This window comes from Cryptotermes secundus, unplaced genomic scaffold (assembly GCF_002891405.2).
Source record: "Cryptotermes secundus unplaced genomic scaffold, Csec_1.0 scaffold462, whole genome shotgun sequence".
Lineage (NCBI taxonomy): Eukaryota > Metazoa > Arthropoda > Insecta > Blattodea > Kalotermitidae > Cryptotermes > Cryptotermes secundus.
In genome coordinates, this window is record NW_019724744.1 from 924381 (window position 1) to 944703 (window position 20323).

Below are 20323 nucleotides of genomic sequence, written 5' to 3' on the forward strand. Positions count from 1 at the left end.
CTTCCTACTGCAGATCTGACCTATTCAGTACAATCTGTTTCCATTCAGTTCACACCACTCCCCCTGCTTCACTCTTAGCTCCTTATCAGTTCAGCCCTTCTCAGGGCCACAGATGCCCACTCATTTTACACTTCTCATTGGCCTGCTCTCGCCCCAGTCCTGATCCATGGTTCCCTATATCACACATCATTCATTCACGCACAGTTTACTCTTGTGCTCTGAAGGTAGAAGCAGCAGGCTTCTCCAAAAGTTGGTAACAATGTCAGACTGCAATGCATCACATCCCATGAGACAGTAATCTCACAGTCACCACTGTCAGAATCTCAGATCTCATACATTCATAGTAAGTGGTTTCCTCTCAAATATCTCATTTTAAAACTGCCACTCAGGATACATAATCTCTGGACTGTGACACAAACAAGTGAACTTTTCAGTCACACATATGATGAAATGTAGGCTTCTAGAAAAACTGAAATATTATCTTCAGGCATGTTAATCTGTATAGTTTGGTAAGATGGTAAAAACATATCAGAGGAATTTACTACCTCCATCTTCAGGAATATATGAATCTGGAATGATTAAGATAACTGTCTTCTGGAAGATGACACCATATAGTCTGGTAGAAAGGTACCAGTGTTTCAGGGGAAACTGCCACCTACATCATCTCTTTCTTCTACCATGTGGATGGCAGTAGCAGCTTTCTACAAAATGTTGGTACCTCTCTCCCAGACTACATGGCATCATGTTCATGAAGATAGTAACTTTCATTTACTGCCAGGCCATGCCACAGCTCAAGCGGTCAGTCGCTGGCTTCCCACCGCGGTGGCTCGCGTTTGATCCCGTGTCTGGTCAAGTGGGATTTGTGGTGGACAAAGTGGCGCTGGGGCAGGTTTTCTCCGAGTACTTTGATTTCCCCTGCCAATCTTCATTCTACCAAATTCTCCATCATCATAATCACCTGGGGCAGGTACAATGGGCCAATCAGTGGCCGCTGTGCTGAGTGAACCCAGCTAGACTCCACCCCCACTAAGCGAATTTAAACAAAAAAAATTCATTTACTGCCATGACAACTTCAAATCTCACAATTAAATAAGACTACCTTGCAAGAGATAGTCTCCATAACAGAAACTACCATGATGCTGATCAAGAAATTGGCTCAAGTGGTAACATTTCTGGCTTTTATTCAGGAGCTGCCCAGTTCAAATGTCAGCTGGGAGAATGACTAGCCTGACTGAGGGTTTTTTATGGTTTTCCTCAGTTCCTCCAGGCAAATTTCACAACATTGTCTATTGAAAACATCTTCTATGCTGTGTCAACACCAGAGAGATGTATATCATATCAACATTGAAGTCATCAGATACCACTTTAAACATATAATGGGAAAAAAATCGTCATACCAGAGATCTCATTGAGCACATAAGACTCTCTTCCATAAGGTTACCCACTAAAGTCATGACGTACCCACAAAGATTTTGACAGACAAAATTATCCTTAATTTAGCCATGACCACTTCCTCCTATACACTCTCCAGTACATTATTTCCCAGCAAGCCTGCATTTGAAGCTACGCAGCCTGCGGCACTGATAGCACTTTGTCTGAGGCACAAAGAAAATATAAAACAGCATTATGGTGTGAATATTCAACTGATTCTCTCACACCGTTCCTGGTATCTCGACAGTAATACCTGAGCAGCAACGAGCGCCTGTGCCTGAAGCATATCCGCCACCATCACGGCCTCCTGCTCGGCGTGTGGGATGTCTCCCCAACCCCACTGTTCCGTCACAGATCCCGGCAGCAGAGGATTGCCGATTACCAACGCAGACATGTTATTGGTTGACTCAGCAGCACCAGGGTTTGTCTTGCTAGTAGCTGCCATTACGGTACGAGTGGATCGTTGGTTCGAGCGCAGTGACATGAGAGACGGCACCACCAGCAAGCTGAAGCGTTCACAGAGATACTCAGACAAGTCTCCACTGCCACCCGGTTTCAGAATAGGGAATGGGACCAGGTAGAGTTCTCCCTCCAGAACGAGCAGCAGTTCACGGCGTGCGCTACAGCCTTTCCCATGTGGCACTGCACAAAATTATACACAGAGCACATCAGATTTGTTGCATCACTTGAATATTGACTATATACTGGCCATTTCCCATCCTCTGTCAGAAGGCTACTGCCAACCTCAGGAATCTACTGCTACATTATGTTCATATGTTGACTGTTATAGGGTCAAACATGAAAAATAAATAAATGCAATTATAAATTAACATTTTTACACATTTTATTTGAAAAAGTCCAACAATGATAATTATTTAGCTGACACACTCCTTCACTGCTGTGATTTTGTTAACTGGCAATTCAAGATAATCAGGATTTGGATAATTGATATTCTTCTGTATCCGAGTGTTACTCTGTCTTCTAAGTTCAACTACTATGTATTAAAGTTCTGCTACAGTAACCAGCCATATGGTGGGTGAAGACACAGTAAAACCCCCATCTAACGTTTCTTTAGGAAGCAGTAAATGTGAGAACTAAATTGAGGAAAATTTTCAATGGAAATAACTTAAGACAGATTATTAACTTAGAATCATTGAAACTGAATGTTAAATGCAGAAAATTTTAATCAAGGAACATTAAATGGGAGTTTCCATGTATAAGACTTTCATGAATATATGTGAAGTGTACTGTGAGTTGCCTGCAGTCTGTATATTGTACGTACAAGTCCCAGTTCCAGACTTGCTGCAGGTGGCAGGCAGGCAATCCTCAAATGGAGCTATTAGGAGCTGGTAGAGAGATCCGAGGCAAGATGGCCCCTGCCACGTCTGATGTGGAGGTCGCCTGGAACGAGTGCTGCCGGGACGACTAGCTGAGCCACTTGCCACGCTGCCCCCCACACTGCCAAGACTGCAATGGGGCGAGAAAGTTGTGTCACAAATCCTGTTGGAGACTTGGGTTGAATTTACAAAGCTGTTGATGGTGGAAACAAACTTACAAACTTACCATTTCCCAGCATTTAGCTTTTATTTTATATTTACAGCATCTTTACTTATTTTATTTTATATTTCTCTATACTTTCTCTACCCTCTTCACAGTTTACCTATTACCTGTATTCTTATATACAGCCCTTTTGGGGCCCTACAATCCCACCTGTTTCACACAACTCCCTCTCATTCAGTCTCAGTTCCAATGCCTGTCACCCCTACCCCACATGTTTACCATTTTTCCTGCATGGCTTTCTGTCCTAACATGAAGATGAGGGCAGCAGGATCCCCCAGTACACTGAAAAATATCCATGAGATTATACAGTGTACAACCCACAGGACAACAACCTTCAATTTTCTTTTCACATCGCACTTCAGAAGCTCTTGTTCACTTTCTGCATAAATGCAGTAACATTTATGGTCTGAGCTTTCTCACCTGACTGTGTTTTATAAATTATTACTTATAATTTTCAATCACAGTGTAAACCATCACTGTTACTTTCTCCACACTTTACAGAATGTTGTACTTTGATGTTAAACTTGATTAAATTATAATATTTCACACATGATTTACACATTAAGAATTCTGTCTATGAGCAGGGTTGTAGTCCTAAAAATGAAAGTACCATGGCAGAATGGTACATGCTCCAGGTTGAAATAAATGTGTATAAATCTGCGTTTCCTAGTTTAATCTGGCCATGGAACTCTTTTGCACTCAATATTTTTTTATGGAATCCTTAATAAAATTCTTAATTATGAATCTGAAAACCTACACCACAAATAAGTAGGAATACTAGTAAATAAATGGTAAATAAGGATTGGAGCTCAACTATCTATTAAATTGCACAAATTCAGAAAAATTCATGTTTCAAGTATAAAAAAAAATCAAGCTTAAAATCTAACATGCAACACACCTGCAATTTATCCTTTTTTATGCTGTAATGAAATGTTCTTACATAACCCATAATTTCACTTCACGTAACCCCAATGTTCCACAGAATACCATTTCAGAAATGGTGGTATAAATCTTGACATGAAGCTGTTTTATGCTTTTGGGTACAGAATTGAACAGCTCATGAAATGCTTCTACTTCTGCATTCAGAGCTTAAGAAAGCTGTCAGAACTTTATATTACACATCATGGTGATCAAAAGGAGTGCCAGAGTGGCACCTCAGCACTCAAGAAAGTACCAGGGTGCCATGCTGGACCACCCTGGCTTCACTACCGCCCTGCTTGTCAACAGCTATTTACTGAAGAACTTCAAATATTTTGTGCTCCTATCTGAGGTCAGCCATTTATTGCTGCTTTCTCCAGACTGCCAAAGTCAAGATAAAATATTTCTCTTCCAGAATGCAGTTTGAACAAACAGTTTTCTCTTCTGTCAGGAGCAGGTGATATGAAAATCATCTGTTACACATTTCTTTGCCTTCAAAACACTGCAAACTGCTAGTGTGCTGCTTGGCAGTAAGCCAGCAGCAGAACTGCTGTGAGTGAAAGTGGTGACCATGTGGTCAATGTACCTGAACAGGCTGCTAAGGCTATAGTTGCTGCAGTTGAGGACATGATTACGGTTAACCATGCGTAAGAATCCCATGCGGTCACCATCCTGCTGGTTCAGTCTGTCTCCTATTTCCTCCAGGTGCTGTGACCATGTGTCTGATGCATCCATGTCACATGCTCCACCAGTGTCCTGCCCCATCACACCACTTCCGCGGACCCTGGTACACACACACACACACACACATCTCTTCTAGGACAAGTAACATCTACTGGGATGTGATGTTGTGCAATCTGGTAGAAGTTTACTAATGTTTCAGAGGAATGTACTGCCTCCGTCTTCTGGGATAAAGACTGATATCTGCAAACAAGCAGGAAGCACTTGCTACTTGCTTGCACAGCTTACTCTTTATCCCTGAAGATGGAGTCAATGCATTCCTCCGAAACATCAGTAAACTTCTACCAGACTATGCAGATCCTACACAGAATGACTGCTTTTATGCCTCATTCGGAATACACACACCCTCTGAGTATTACCAGAAACAGGAATTTCAAAAAACAGGGAGCCCACATAGTGACCACTGTACTAGAAAATCTGCGTTTCTTTCATCTACACTGGCTCCAGGACCCATCCAGCCTGATATCCAATGGCACTGTTGGGCACAAAGCTAATTGCAGATCTCCATTTAGTGCTGACATGTCTTCAGGGCATGGTACTCAGCAAAGCATTGACATTTTACTCTCAATGAACTATACCTCCACTCCCCCTTACCTCTTCACAGCTTGGTGCTTAATTAATTAAGTGCAGGGACAGTATTACCTTTACCTTTACTTAAATTTTGATAACACTGTACAATCTTCCTATAAAATTGTGTAAAACCAACCACTCCCTATTATAGTCATCTAGAAGCATACATACATGCTATCACACATGACTGCATACATTAGCAAATATGCTCAAAGCTGAACAATGAGACTGCATTAAATTCATGTGCCAGCAAGATTTTCTGCAGAGGCAACAACAAGGGTAGGAGCAACTTCCCTTACCTAGACATAGTGGCTGTGTGTAACTCCACCCCCAAACTGTCACGCACACTCTGAATGTAATGCTCTAGAAGTGAGCCGGCTGTGGTGAGCACTTCCTCACTGCCACTCTCCTGCTCACACTCTGCTTCTGTATCACTCACTGACACCTCATGGAATCTTACCACACCTGAATAACAGCAAGTTATGTTATGTAAACTGTGTCTAAAACATCTCTGAGGGTGTGAGATCATCAGATGGTGACAGAGATCATTATGTCATCATTAGAAAGCTGCAAGATTAGTTAGTTAGTTATTGGAGAGGGTGGGTTTCCTCATGCACTTAGGCCAGTATTGGTCCATTGTGCTTCCCTCTATGATATTCTACCAGTCTCTATATCCTACCGATAATGGTGCGTACCATCAGTCCCGCCGAGCAAGCGAGTTCGGCCTCCACTTGGTTGATGGTGTCTATAATGCTTCCCCCATCTATCAGAGGCCTTAGAGACTATTGTTGGGCGGGAAACGTCCTGAAATTTGGCTCAGTGACCTCCTTAGGAGATATGAGGTTCTTTTACGTGCCGTAAAGTTACGACATGGGACATACGGCTTAAAGTCCCTCCCGGAGGACTTGTTCCCTGAATTTTTCTGCCCTTAAAAATTCAAAGACCTCTGCCGGGTATCTGAACCCGCGTACCACGAGTCATTAGGTGGGAACGTTACCTCTAGACTACGGAGGCCGCTAAGCTGCAAGATTATATTTTCAATACACAATTGGCACCAAAGTCTCTGTATTGGAAATATCACCGAACACACAGGCCTCTTTTTTGGTATGGTTGCATACTCAAAGTGTGATAAAACATTCAGAGATGTTTTAGAGAGGCCACTCATTTTTCTACAAGGTTTCCAGTCTGTCTTGTATCAAGAGAACTGCCTAGTTTAAACTAATGAACTACTCATGTTTCTACTCCAGAGATGGAAGGAGCAGGTTTCTCACAGACATTTGCATTAAACTTCACTGCATTGAATCTGAGAAAACTATAATCATAACACATTCACCACTGTATCCCAACTATGGGATTTCACTTGTTAGGCTGGGTAGTTGTCAACAAAAATTAAATCTGAAACATACTAAATTTAAAAGAGATAAGAACATAACAAGCGAATAAACAATTCATGCTTTGGTTCTTTTAAGCTTCAACAAACTATACGAAAAATTTCTCTGCATTTCTGAGTCATCTGGAAGAGAACATGTCATTTATATACACAGTAGCAACAGCCTGTCACTGCACCACACTACATGCAGTAAACTTCATCCATCAAGTGATGGGACTAGAAGTGAACCGGTTAATATTCGACACCATCCAGACCTCAAATCTCAGGCTACTAGGATCCCAGACTTTTTGGGTTAGACAACATTAATTGGGGCACTAGAAGGGATGACTGAATGTCAGACTCCACTGATGGTTCTCCTGTTGATCCATTCATGGACACTGACATTCATCGCAGTATATACTGTATTTTCTCTGTTATTATTTGCCGTTAAAAACAGAGAACAATTTAAATCTAACTTTGAGATTCATAGCATTAATACAGGATACAATAACAATTTCCAATATAAAATATGTAATTTAACAGTATTTCAAAAAGGAACATACTATTTTGGAGTTAATGTTTTTAATAATCTTTCTAGTACAAAGAACTTAGCTCATGATATGAAACAATTTTGATTTTCCTTAAAAAGATTTCTACTTTTAAATTCATTTTACTAATCGAAAGAATATTTTAATTTCAATATTAATTAACGATTTTGGACTATTTATACTGGACAGCTAGCAGCATATTCTTATGTCTGATTATTGTAGTCTTGTTTGAGATTAGTATGATGCATGTTTTTATATATATTGTATAAATGTTTAATGATTTATTCATTGTGATTTATCTCAGATAATAAGAGTAACTGTGACAGATTAAGTATAATTAATTTGTAGTTATGTACTTGACATGACTTGTCTTATTGTCATTGACTGTTTCTATACACACTGGCTTTCTAGCCATGAAATGTAAATAAATGAATTAATTAAAAAAAAAAGGATACTGGCTCCAAGGTAACTGTGTGTACAGACAGTCACACCACTCATCACAACAAATGCTTACGAAGGAGTCAGAGATAGTCTCTGGAAGAGTAATTCGCTCCATGCAGATGCAACTAAATGCCCAAGAGAAGTTCACTGCATATACACGTAGCTGATATGATGGCTTCATTAACTTAGATATGTAAAGTAAAATCCTCATTGAAATTTTCCTTTGGGACCAATGAATCTGAATATTAATTGCATAAGTCGTGTAATGTTGATTTTATGGAAATAAGATCCAAAAGTCTGTGACAATGGTACATTAGTACAAATATTATGTTTATGGATATTGCCTGCTACCTTTATCTACAGGGTAGATGAGTAAGCTAAGCATGAGAAGGCTAGAGCCAAGGCCTCAAGAGAACCAACAGGATTAAGCAGAAGAATGTACAGGAGATCGGCCCCTTCTAAGCTGACTCAAGTGACATAAGATGAAGTTACTGTGGTGTACCTCTAGCAGGAACAATGAACCAGGAGTAGAGCGAACCAGCTGCCAGACTGTAGTACAGCACAGAAGCCTTCTGCCTGTTGACAATCTCCACCAGCTGATCCACTGAAGTTGGCACGCTGTCATCCACCCTGTTGCCAGACCCAGTCTCTCCACAGCCTTGCCGTTCAAGCAGTAGGTCAACAGATGCCCTGGTACGTCCTCGTTCAGCCACCAACAGTGCCTCCTCCTGTCGTCCCAAGCCAACTAACACTCGCTATGAGGAGAAACTATATTAGCAGCATCCTTCAGTGGAATATTGTATCACAGCATCACGTTTTGTTGTATTATATTTACTATTTTACTTTCTGTCAGTGTAATACGAGATTATATATGTACAGATATATTACATATATATATACATATTACATATGTAATATGTACAGATATAACTTATAAAAGGTAAGAATTATAAATGTCAAAATTTAAAACCAACTGGTTTCAGCCTTTTGGCCATCATCAGGTATTGTACACACATGAGTGACTTATTTGCTTTCATTTTGGCCAGTGTTTACATATGAGTGCATTTTGTGCTGTACATTATTTACATACTAGTGCAATGTCCTTGTACTCATCTTGGTTACAATATTAAAATACTGAAGTCTCAAATATGTGGTTATAACATTTCTTATTGGTCACAATGCCTTAATTATAAGTGACATACGAAGTGTGTTCAGGAAATAACGGGAATTTTAAAATTTCGCGGGTTTGGAGAGTCCAATTGTCAAAATTTTTTTTTTATTATGTTGGTATACATGCCCCTGAAGTACAATAAAATTTTCAGCTGTATTCATTGCTTACTTTGTCTGTGGCAGCCGCTAAGGTTAGACGTGTTTTTATGAGCTTGGCGATTTTCGTTTGTTAAAAGAAATGGATCAAAGAATTTGTATCAAATTTTGCGTAAAAAATGAAATAAAGTGTTACAAAGTGTGTGAAATGTTAACAAAGGCCTATGGTGAGTCTGTTATGAGTAAAACAAGAGTTTACGAGTGGTATAAGCGTTTCCAAGATGGCCGTGAAGACGTTGCAGATGACGAGCGCCCCGGACGCCCCAGCACATCAACAACCGATGAAAACGTGGAAAAAGTGAAAGCAATGATTATGAATGATCGCCGAATCACAATCAGAGAAGTCGCTGATGATGTTGGCATATCGATTGGCTCATGCCATGAAATTTTTTCGAATGTTTTGGGTATGAAACGCGTGGCAGCAAAATTTGTTCCAAAATTGCTGAATTTTGAACAAAAACAGCGGCGAATGGAAGTTGCTCAGGAATCACTAAAGGAAGTCAACGATGATGCAGAATTACTGAAACGTGTTATAACAGGTGACGAAACATGGGTTTACGGATATGACGTTGAAACTAAGGCTCAATCGTCTCAGTGGAAGCATCCTGGATCGCCAAGACCGAAAAAGGCTCGACAAGTGCGTTCGAACGTGAAGGTTATGCTTACTGTGTTCTTCAATTTTAATGGCATAGTGCATCATGAATTCTTGCCTCAAGGTCAAACGGTCAATAAGGAGTACTACCTGAAAGTTCAACGCCGTTTGCGTGAGGCAATCCGAAAAAAACGCCCGGATTTGTGGAAAAACAATTCATGGCTTTTGCACCACGATAATGCACCTGCTCACACTTCGTTGCTTGTTCGTGAATTCTTGGCCAAAAACAATACTGTAACGATGCCCCAGCCTCCATATTCGCCAGACATGGCTCCGTGTGACTTTTTCCTATTTCCAAAAATAAAGAGAACCTTAAAGGGCCGTCGTTTTACAAGCATAGATGACATTAAAAGCGCATCGCTGAAAGAGCTAAAGGCTATCCCAAAAATCGAGTTTGAGAAGTGTTTCGATGATTGGAAGAAGCGCTGGCGTAAGTGCATAATATCGAATGGGGACTATTTTGAAGGCGACAACATTAATGTAGACGAATGAATAAATATTTTTTCCAAAATACGGAAATTCCCGTCATTTTTTGAACACACCTCGTATATAAGTCATAGTTTTTGGCCATGTTGTAGTGTAGGCTGCTGTCATGTTTTATTGCTGTGGGTCTGTACTGGAGTTCCTTCAGATGTGAGCACTGGGGGTTATGATATTTTCTTATTTCTTAAAATGCCTCAATTATCATCGATGAATATATGTTGTATTGGTTATATTACAATTTGGGTTGGAGTGTAGAACACTCTGTCCAGGTATATTATCACTGTTTTTGTTGAAGTCCTTGTTCTTTCATTTGTGAGCACTGTATCTGTGAAAGATGATCATGTGAAACTGATTCTGGTGCCACAAGTCCATTGGGTTCTTTGAAAAAGACCCTGTATAATTGCCAAAGTCCATCTGCCCATCCATCCCACCTTGTTTCTCGCAAATAGTGTGAGATGGAAAACATTAGCAAACACAAAAAAGATGATCCACTTGGAGAGAAACCCCATAATGATTGCTGATTTTGCTATAATGTGCATAGGTTTGAGCAGAAACATATTTCCACTCTTCCCTCCATAAGAAAAGCACTGTGATCATGATAACAATGAATGTGTAACATTCATATTGAGACATGAAGGGTGAAAGCCAGAACAGAGGAATAAGAAGAGGCAGCCATTGCTAGGCAACAGCAGGATAAACATGTTTCCATGGCAACAATAGAGGACATGGTCTTTTCCATGCAGTTCTTGCCAAGGCTATATAGCAGGACCAGCAGGCCAGTCAGAGAATATGACCCATAGAAAGGCACTTGAATGGTGAGCATGGATGTGCTGAAGGAAGTACCTGCAGGGCCTGGTAAGAAGCAGTTTGTAGGTCAAATAGTGACAGCTTGTAATCACTGGAGCCCTTTGCCTCTCTGCGAATTGACTCCAGAAGATTGGCAGCTCGCTCTAGCTGCACCTGCGATCCATCTAGATCGCCATGGCCCCACAATGCCAATCCTAAGCGATGTCGGATTCGAGCCTCCTCCTCCCTCCGACCAAGGTGCTCTGCAATCTGAAGACCCTGCTGTAAGTACGCTACTGCTTGGCTGGTGTTCCCTAGAGCATGATGGATGCGACCTGCAAGAAATCAAAGGTGCGACTATTATCAGTACAGACAGCAGAGGGACAGCTGTAACTAGAGTAAGAGCCATCCTGGCCAAGGTCCTCATAAGATCTGTCAGTTCTCTCGACAAACTCTGTGGCCTGTAGTCAGCAAACAAACTATACCGACTGAGCGACCGCCACTTGTTGGCAAAGTTATTGCCAACTTTTGAGGCTAGAGGGTGTCAGTTGGTCAGCGTAACGGATCCCCATGGCTGTTAATCTCGGTTTTCTATACCGGAGCTGCTATTCCTTGAAATATCACCTCAATTATCCTCATGAGGCTGAGAGGGCCTCGTTCCAGACCCATTGATTCTCAGAAAATCTGGTAGCGCCTGGAATCGAACCCATGACCTCTGGATCTTTAGGCAGGAACTCTGACCACTAGACCACAGAAGCTGTCCAGTTCTATCAACACAGAGCCAAAAATCCTTATTCTATGCCTAACCAAAGCTGTGTACTGACAAAGTAGTGTGGCGTATTGTAAGATGGTTCCTCCTTCCACCCACATTTCCTGCACATGGCTCTTTCTGAGAGGCCCATAATGCTGTCTTAACGTACAGTGGTCAGTCGGTAACACAAAGAGAATAGTAACTGACTATGAAATTCAGTTTTATGAATTAAAGATAAATGCAACAAGTAGGGTTACCATCAGCTGTTCTACATATGTGGAGATGCTTCTGTTGCCCCCCCCCCCCCACAAGCCATGCAAGCAACCTGCAAGAAGAGCTTCTGCTTCTGAAGTGGCTGACTCTGCCCAGGGTGGAAGCAGAGTTCCTCAGACCCTGTTCTGTCTTTGCCTTAGAAGTGAATGAGATGTTTTCCCATAGAAGAGTTTGTGACCTCCATAACTGCCCCTTGTTTGAATACTTCTGTGAATTCCACCCTATAAAATAATAGTCAATAAAACAACCAATGAAATTCCAATTTTTTAATAATGTGAGCAGAGTAAGTTCCTACTTGCTTGTTGCTTCTTTGGATTAGCTTTCAACTCTGAAGATTGAGTACATTCCTCTGAAACTTCTACTACACCATCCCACATCACAGTACTCTAGACCGTATATGTGATATACAATCGCAATTACAATGCAGAAATACAAAATGGCAAAGAATGTATTGAGAAGAGCCAATTCTGTTCATGACGAGTGTACGGTTGCACGGGTACATACCCAAACTGCTATATGCCACTGTTTTGGCAAGCTTGTCATTGGTCTGTGCAGCAACTGACAGATGCTGCTCCTGGTACCTCACAGCTTCTTCAAAGTTACCAAGAGACTCATGGACAGTGCCAAGATTACCACATGCACGCCCCTGCAGTACTGCCAATCCTAGCTCCTCAGCAGTGTCCAGATCAGCCTGATGGTAACGCAGGGCTGTTGAGTACTCCCCCATCTGCTGGTAAACTGCTCCCAGACCACATGCTGCATCAGCCTCTGCCACTTTATCCTTCAGTTCCCTGTGAACAAGGTTAAGTACATGAAGCCACTCACAGACATCATGGTGTCCAGCTTTCTAGACAGAGGTGAGTGGTCAGATTTGACCCGGCTCCCATATTCCTAGGAAAAGATTCAATGGTGTGCACTGGACATGAGGCTGGGTGGGTCCCAGAATTTGCCTAGATGCTGAAGAGAAGAAGAAACTTTTGGTCCTGCTGGGAATCAAACCGTGATTCTCCAATAAAATTGTTGTGTTTTTGAACACTATCCATTGTCCTGTTTATTTATTTAAAACACACAACGTTTCAGAGGCTGGATTCTGTCTCCATCTTCAAGTGTAACCTACTCAGTTGGGTCCAGTTAACAGAGCTAGTCCCTATCCAAAAATGTGAACATTTTAAATAAAAAAAAATGACAGATAATGTCCAGAAATACAATAAATGCATTAATATACCACAGTCGCAAAATTTTAGACCTGATTCCTCAGTTGTCTAGCCCATAATACATGAAAGGAAAAGAGAGCTACAATAGTGTTCTCTGGTGTCAACCCACTGTCCTTCAGAAAACAAGTTGTTCTTGGTGACTGGACCCCATCAATGCATACCAATAGAGTTTAGCCAGCACATCATGCCTGGACAGAGATCGAGAAATTCTTTAAACTGCTAGATGTCTATTGGATCTGAGGTTCCAAAAGCAATGGCTGTAAGAGCCATTGCCTTCTCGAATGTGATGTCATGTAGTCTGGTAAACTGCTGCCAATGTTTCAGGGGAGCCCACTATCTCCATCTTTGGGACAGAAGATGAAAGAAGAAGCCTCCTCTGAAATGTTGGTAACAGCCTACCAGACTACATGGTGTCACATCACAGATGAAAGTAATCTATGTTGGACTTCTGTTCTGAATTGACACAAGCGGTCATGTGAGAGAATACATCTAGCACACTATCAGTACTCATCATAACAAATGTGAAAGAAATACTTCAGTGCTTGCATAACTCCCTTACCTTGCTATTGCCAGTTGATGCTCAAGGCATGAAATGGCCTGCTCAGAATTCCCCAGAGTACTATGGATGTGTCCAAGTTCCCCGTATGCAGACGCTTTGGCCTCGGAATTATTGAGCTCATGAGCCACAACAAGTCTCTTCTCAAAGCATACGAGGGCCTGCTGCAGGTTGCCTAGGCACTGATGAGAGTGCCCTAGGCCACGGTATGCCCGCTCCTGGTCCCGTGCACTTTTCAGCTTCAAACCTATAGCAAGATGCTGTTCGTGACACTTGACAGCCTCATCAAAATCTCCAAGAGCATCATAGCAATCACCCAAGTTGCCAAATGCTCGTCCCTGAAAGCACAAGAGATAAAATTAAGATAACTTAACCACTAAATTTGTAGACACACTTCATATTTTGGCATAGTTCAGACAGTTACACAGTCGTGTTCAGTCACAGGTGAATTCATGTTAGATTAGTGGGGGACAAGGTGGAACTGGAGAATATTTTTCTCCAAGTTTCTTAAGCTTGTCTCCAACTAATCATCATTCAGCCATTGCATCATACTCATCTATCATTGCCCCCTGAGTTGTGCAATAGCCCTTACTTGGACTGGTCACAGACTTTGGATATCAGTTAGTTTAGAATAATTATGAGGGGCCATTTCTAGTGTTCAGTGCAACAGCATATGCCTGATAAGTCATCAACAACCAAGTTGTTCTCTGTGAACTGAACCCACCGAATAAGCAACACTATTCAGGAAGCTACAGAATCAAATATTGACCTGGAGACTGAATATCCTGAAGTATTCCATGGTTTTCTGTTCCTCCAGGTAAATGCCAGGCTAGTAACCCAAATTAAACACCAACCACTTCCTTCCACATCCATCATAAATCATTCAAAACTATGTAGTTTGAACTATTGAAAGTGTCATTAAATAAACCAAGGATGAATGCATGAATTAATTAATAAACAAGTACATAAATAAATAAATAAATATATAAATAAATAAACACACACACATACATATTTAAAGAAATAAATAATACTGAAACAAAACATTAATCAATACTAATACAACACTCCAAGATTTGATAAATCCTGAGCTAGTTTTATTCACTTCACTTCCCATTTCTCTAAGACCTATATCAATGTTATCCTCACATATACTCGTATAATAGAATTCTCAATCAAACTTCTGTACGCATTTCCTCTCTCTTCCATCTAAAAGAAAATACTCATTAGAGGAAAACTGGAAAAAGTACACTCATTAAAACTGAAGAACACTTCTATTCTTAACATGATTAAGTTGCCATTACAGCAGACTTCTACTGCAATACATGTACAGTCTGTGTTTCTAGACTTGCCCTCTGGGTCTGCATGACAAGAAGTAGAAGTAGCAAGGTAGTGGTTGAAGCTGCATTTTGGGGGCAAAGGAGGGAGGGTGACACACCATAACTAAGGCCTTGTTATAACCCATACACACTGTACAATCCTTCTCTCAGTTAGTTGACTCAACCAAATCCACTGCACATTATGCTGAGAGTAGCCAGGTCTAAAAACACAGACAGTGCATGACACTGAAAGTGACATTTTTCATCAGACCTTATCCAGCATGGCCGTTGAAGTGGAGAGCTGTTCTAGGGTTGCCAACTGCTGCTCCAAGTAGCCAATAGCATCCTCATAATGCCCCATGTTGAGGCGTGCTATTCCCAGGTTTCCAAAAGCTTGAGCTTCCACAGCACTGTCCTTGAGCTCCTTGGCTCGCTCGAGCTGCTCCTGATAGCATTTCATGGCATTTGTATAGTTACCAAGTGACATGTGGACTGCCCCCAAGTGTCCATGTGCACGGCACTCCCCCTTCAGATCGCCCATTTCCTGCCGCAGCATCAACTCCTGCAATCAGCATACATCACAGTGCCATCTACTGGTGCGCTTCTGAATGCTGCAGTAACACTATCATTCAGACAAATATACAGTAAAGTTTACTGCTGAAAACTAAAACTTAAAACAATTTATCATTGTGAACAGTGGATAGCTTCAAACATTGTTGTGTTTGATGCTTGAATGCATTTAACGTTTTAATGCATTTTTAATTGTAATGAAATAATAAAATATTACAATAGTAAAAATAATATGCCGGTTCTATAAAATGCTGGGAAATGGGCAGCTGAGCAACTATCAGCTTATCAGAAAGGCCTTAGCTTAATGCTATTAGTTAGTTACAACAAAATCCTATGTAAGTTTCTTTTCAGACCAGTGGGTTTGAATGCTAAACTGAGGAAAATCTTAAACTGAGATAATTTAACACTGAGATAGTGACCTTGGATCACTGAGATGAGAGAAAAAACTCCAAATTAAGGAACAATAAATGGGTACTCATGGATGATGATGATGATGTAAACTTGCCTGCGTGTGGTAGCCGAGAGCCTTGTCATAACAGCGTAGCAATCGGTGTCCCAGACCCAGGGCCCCATAAGCAGCTGCCTCAAGTGAACGATCTCGTCCCTGGCGTGCAAATGATAATTGTCTCTGGTACATCTTAACTGCCTCCTCCACATTACCCATCTTGATGAGAACGTCCCCAATGTTGCCCAGTGCTCGAAACTTGCCCGGGAGATGCTTCATCATATGAGCAATTGCTGAATAGAGATAGCAAAATCTTACCCTTGTTGCTTTAATAATTCTGACATTATTTGGTAAAGAGCAAGAACTGTACAGCTACTAATTTTAATTTTATATATGAGACATTTCAGTCGTTATACTTTATCAGAATAAACTATCTCTAATCCGGTTACAATTAATCTGGAGTAAAATGTGAAAAATGTTGTTCACAGTTGAGTGCATACTTCAACCCTTTCCAGTCAAATGTCAACATAATCAACGTGGGGACTGTGCTTCCATAGACAAATGTCGATATATAATCGACAAAGTTTGTTTCGTGTTTCTGGGGTCATATTTCGATCATACTTCACTGGTTGGCACTCTAGCATAGATCTTTTTCAATGATGAACTTTTAAGTAACAGTTTTGTAGAGACAAACAGGTATGCGAGACACAAAATTTCAGTGGAATGGTGATTAGTGAGAGGAAAACTGAATAAACTCAGGGTAAAATGTGCTCCAGTACAATTTGGTCTGCCACAAATTTCATGTGGTCATGCATCACTGAACACAGCATTAGACCTAATTACTCTGCTCCAAGCTTTCTCTCAGCATCATCATCTGTTCTCTCTTCAGGGGCAGGTCGTGTTCCACATCCACAGCAACATGTCCAGAGCACTAGACATGTGTGAGGAAAATACCATGAAGCAATATCCATCCAGTAAACGTACAAAGTAAAGTTATCCCTGTGCTTAACTGATTAAACATCATTCCAATAAGATGTAGCTGCAGTATTCTTGACCTGAGCACTAGATGGTGGTGAGCTTTCAGCTTCATGGCCCTGTCACTTTACCCCCGGTGAAACAGCCCCTGGTAGCCATTGGATAGGAAGTATGGTAGGCCCCAGAGCCAGGCTGGACACTGTGAAGGAGAGAAAAATCTTGCCTCTGCCAGGAATTGAACCCCAGCTATCAAGCCTGTAGCCTGTCACTATACCGACTGAGCTATATGGCTCTTAAATTTTATAGCAGATTCATATTGTTCCCAGAAATGACTGTGCAGCAAGTACATCGTAAAAGTTACTGTCTCCTGCAATTTGACGATGCACAGTCTGGTAGATCATTGCCAACATTTCAGAGGGACTTGATGCCTCCATCTTCAGAATAGAAAAGTAAGCAGAGTGTGGGGAGAATTGGTATGAATACAGTGACAGGAAGGATTGGAACTGAGGGTTTGAATAAGTCTTCCTGCTCCTGTTGGTTCACTCAGGACACTGGTCAGAGTCTTGTGTCTCACTATATCCATTCTACTTTTCCAGTTTTGGCTTACTCTTCCACACTGAAGATATATGCAACAGTTCCTCCAAAACACAGGTAACAAACTACAAGACTACACAGCATCACATCCCAGAAGACTGTAATGTTCATGGTGACTATGAGAATTTCCAATCTCTTGTATCTATATTGTTGGTCTCAAAACAGAACACCTACCAAGAAAATACTTCTGGCACTCTAGAGCTGTCTCCAAGTTTCCGAGGGCAAGATGTGCAAGGCCAAGGTTGCAGTATGCACGCCCCATGTTCATCTTGTCCTGCAAGTCCTTGGCGAGGGCCAGATCCTGGTCGTAGTAGCGCACTGCTTCTCGGAAGTTCCCCAGGCAGTAATGCGCATATCCCAGGAAGTGGCATGCCTTTGATTCACCCTCAATATCATGCAGCTCCTGTTGGACACAGAGCACTATCTGATATACAGCACACAGCCTCGGATATGTGATAGAAACATATTTCACACATCACAAATATCACAACCATGAGCAGTCAGTACAACCTATAAATAAACATTCTTCCATGCTACTCAGCAGGCCTAAAATTAATTTAAATAATGCATAAAAATTCAGTTTGTATCTCACAGTAAACACACTGTGTCTCCATAACAAAGACCAACCAGTTAATCCTGTTTAGGTAAACAATTGCTGCGTATTGTAAGAATCAAATAAAACATAAATATATTGTGTGAACAAAATGTAGAGTTTTTAAGGGTGGAACTTATATTTACCACTGTGCTTTGAAGGGTTAAGTTTTATATATGTGCTTTTCATTGATGCTGTATTGGCCTCAGCTTCATTCTTTGCAGAACTAAACTCAGTTTCTACATGTACCAAAAAAGGAAATTTGCCTTTCACACATCTAGAAAAGTCTTTAAGTGTGAGATTTATCACTGTCATTATACAATTTTGGGTTACCAGAGCAACAAACTGTCAAGCATTAATACAATGCATGAATATAAATTATGTAGTAAATCATGTATGAATGAGCAATGTTAGTTTTCAAGTCTATTTAGTGAGTATTGGTAATATTCTGATATAGACACGTGAAGTGTAATATACTATACCACAACAGACACAGTTTATGGTTGACTGTGTGAGTATGTCATTCATCAGAGATAGCATTACACATCGGCCTTGCTGCATCATTTGATAATATGTAGGATGGGAAAGGAATATGGAATAAGGCAAGGGGAGTTAATATACAAAAGCTTGTATAACAGGGAAACTGGTGGCTGTTTGACCTACTGATGGACTAACAAATTAAATGAAGGAACAAGTGACTGTCCAAGTTAATACAGAGTAATAGACTTACCTAACAAATGTCTAATTTCTGGACTGACTAACAAATGAACCGTGCAGTTTTATTACTCATATAATAACTAGAGATAATGAGGTAAATATTGTTAATATTACACATAAATAAGAATACAAAGTATATCATGAACACTGTAGAATATTTATTGATCCAACTTAAAACATGTGAACCTCAGAGCTCTGATCATCTGACAACAACAGTTTGTAATTCACTTGCAATTACCTATACATGCATACAACAACAAATTACTTTGCAAGAATATAAATACAAAAATTGAATTATTCAACAGTAGATAGTATTAAAGAAATAAATTGGTAAGGTAATGAAAAGCACAAGTATTCCCCAACTTACATGGTAAGTGTGTCCCACAGGGTGTTCACAGAACTCAAAATTGTTGCCAGTTCTTTTGTTTCACTGTCTTTTATTTTCGTTGAAAAATACATGTTTCAGACAAATAATTTCATTATGAGATTTGACATTCTCATGGCAACGGCTGAGGAGTGCCATCTCATGGGGTGTGATGCCATGCAATCTGGTAGAAGTTTACTGACATTTCAGAGGAACACATTGCTTTCATCTTCTGGACTGAAGAATAAGCAGGGCTAGCACACAAGCAAGTAGTGAGTTAGGGCATCACATCTGAGGAGACAGCATTCTTCAAGTAATTCCATTATTTTCCATTTTTGCATACATGTAGTGTACATGAAAAAGTGCTGTGACAGTGAAACAAACTGATCTGGAGATTTTAGCAGACACATTTTTGGCAGTCCAGAATACACAAAAGTGGGTTTTGCCTGTCTATATGCATGTATATATTGACACAGAGATGTGATCCTCACTGTCACCTGAAGAGTTGGGCACATATTATTCATATTTGCTACTTATGAGTGTCAGTGTCCAGTGTCCAGAATCAATCTCCAAAAATATGGGCCTTCCACATGGGAACCAAAAAACAAAATGGTGATTCTTTATAAAAAATTTTGATTAAATTTCAGTGGTTTATGAGAACCATCACCCTAAATGAAGCTATATAATTAGTACCAATCAGCCAATAACAGTGCATACACTAGGGGCCCAAACTGCAAGATGTCAAATTTCCTCAAAAATGGCTTGACCAATATTCATTAAATTTTAATCATCTTTAGAGGCATGAGATCCAAATGATAAGACTGTGATTCTTCTACAATATTTTGAAATTACAGATAACTTTTATAAAACAATTATTTAACAACAGAAGGCTGACATCCCTCAGGCATGTATGAGATAATTAAACGGCCATTACACAACATGTACATACCTTGATTTGTATAACCAATGATGAACAAGTGATCTAACAAACAAGAATTGACTTTGTAAGATTTGAGGCTTTCACGGCGGTGACTATGAAGAATGCAGTCTTCTGGGATTTGGCACCGTGTATATGTGGTGTTAACCGACGTTTCGGAGGAACGTATCGCCCCCATCTTCAGGGTTGAA

The 20323-nt window shown here is 40.6% G+C and overlaps 1 protein-coding gene across 2 annotated transcripts in view; it reads right to left on the reverse strand.

Moving 5' to 3' along the window:
- Positions 1-20323, reverse strand: part of LOC111862867 (tetratricopeptide repeat protein 28) — a 55955-nt gene that overhangs the window by 15121 nt on the left and 20511 nt on the right. For both annotated transcript variants that reach the window (XM_023848634.2, XM_023848633.2), the window contains exons 10-20: positions 17697-17925; positions 16014-16246; positions 15210-15500; positions 13623-13957; positions 12354-12640; positions 10883-11160; positions 8081-8333; positions 5520-5685; positions 4496-4693; positions 2714-2898; positions 1685-2073 (exon numbers count right to left, since the gene is read on the reverse strand). In XM_023848634.2, the coding sequence (XP_023704402.1) occupies positions 1685-2073; positions 2714-2898; positions 4496-4693; positions 5520-5685; positions 8081-8333; positions 10883-11160; positions 12354-12640; positions 13623-13957; positions 15210-15500; positions 16014-16246; positions 17697-17925 (2844 nt within the window). The remainder of the gene's footprint in view (positions 1-1684; positions 2074-2713; positions 2899-4495; positions 4694-5519; positions 5686-8080; positions 8334-10882; positions 11161-12353; positions 12641-13622; positions 13958-15209; positions 15501-16013; positions 16247-17696; positions 17926-20323) is intronic.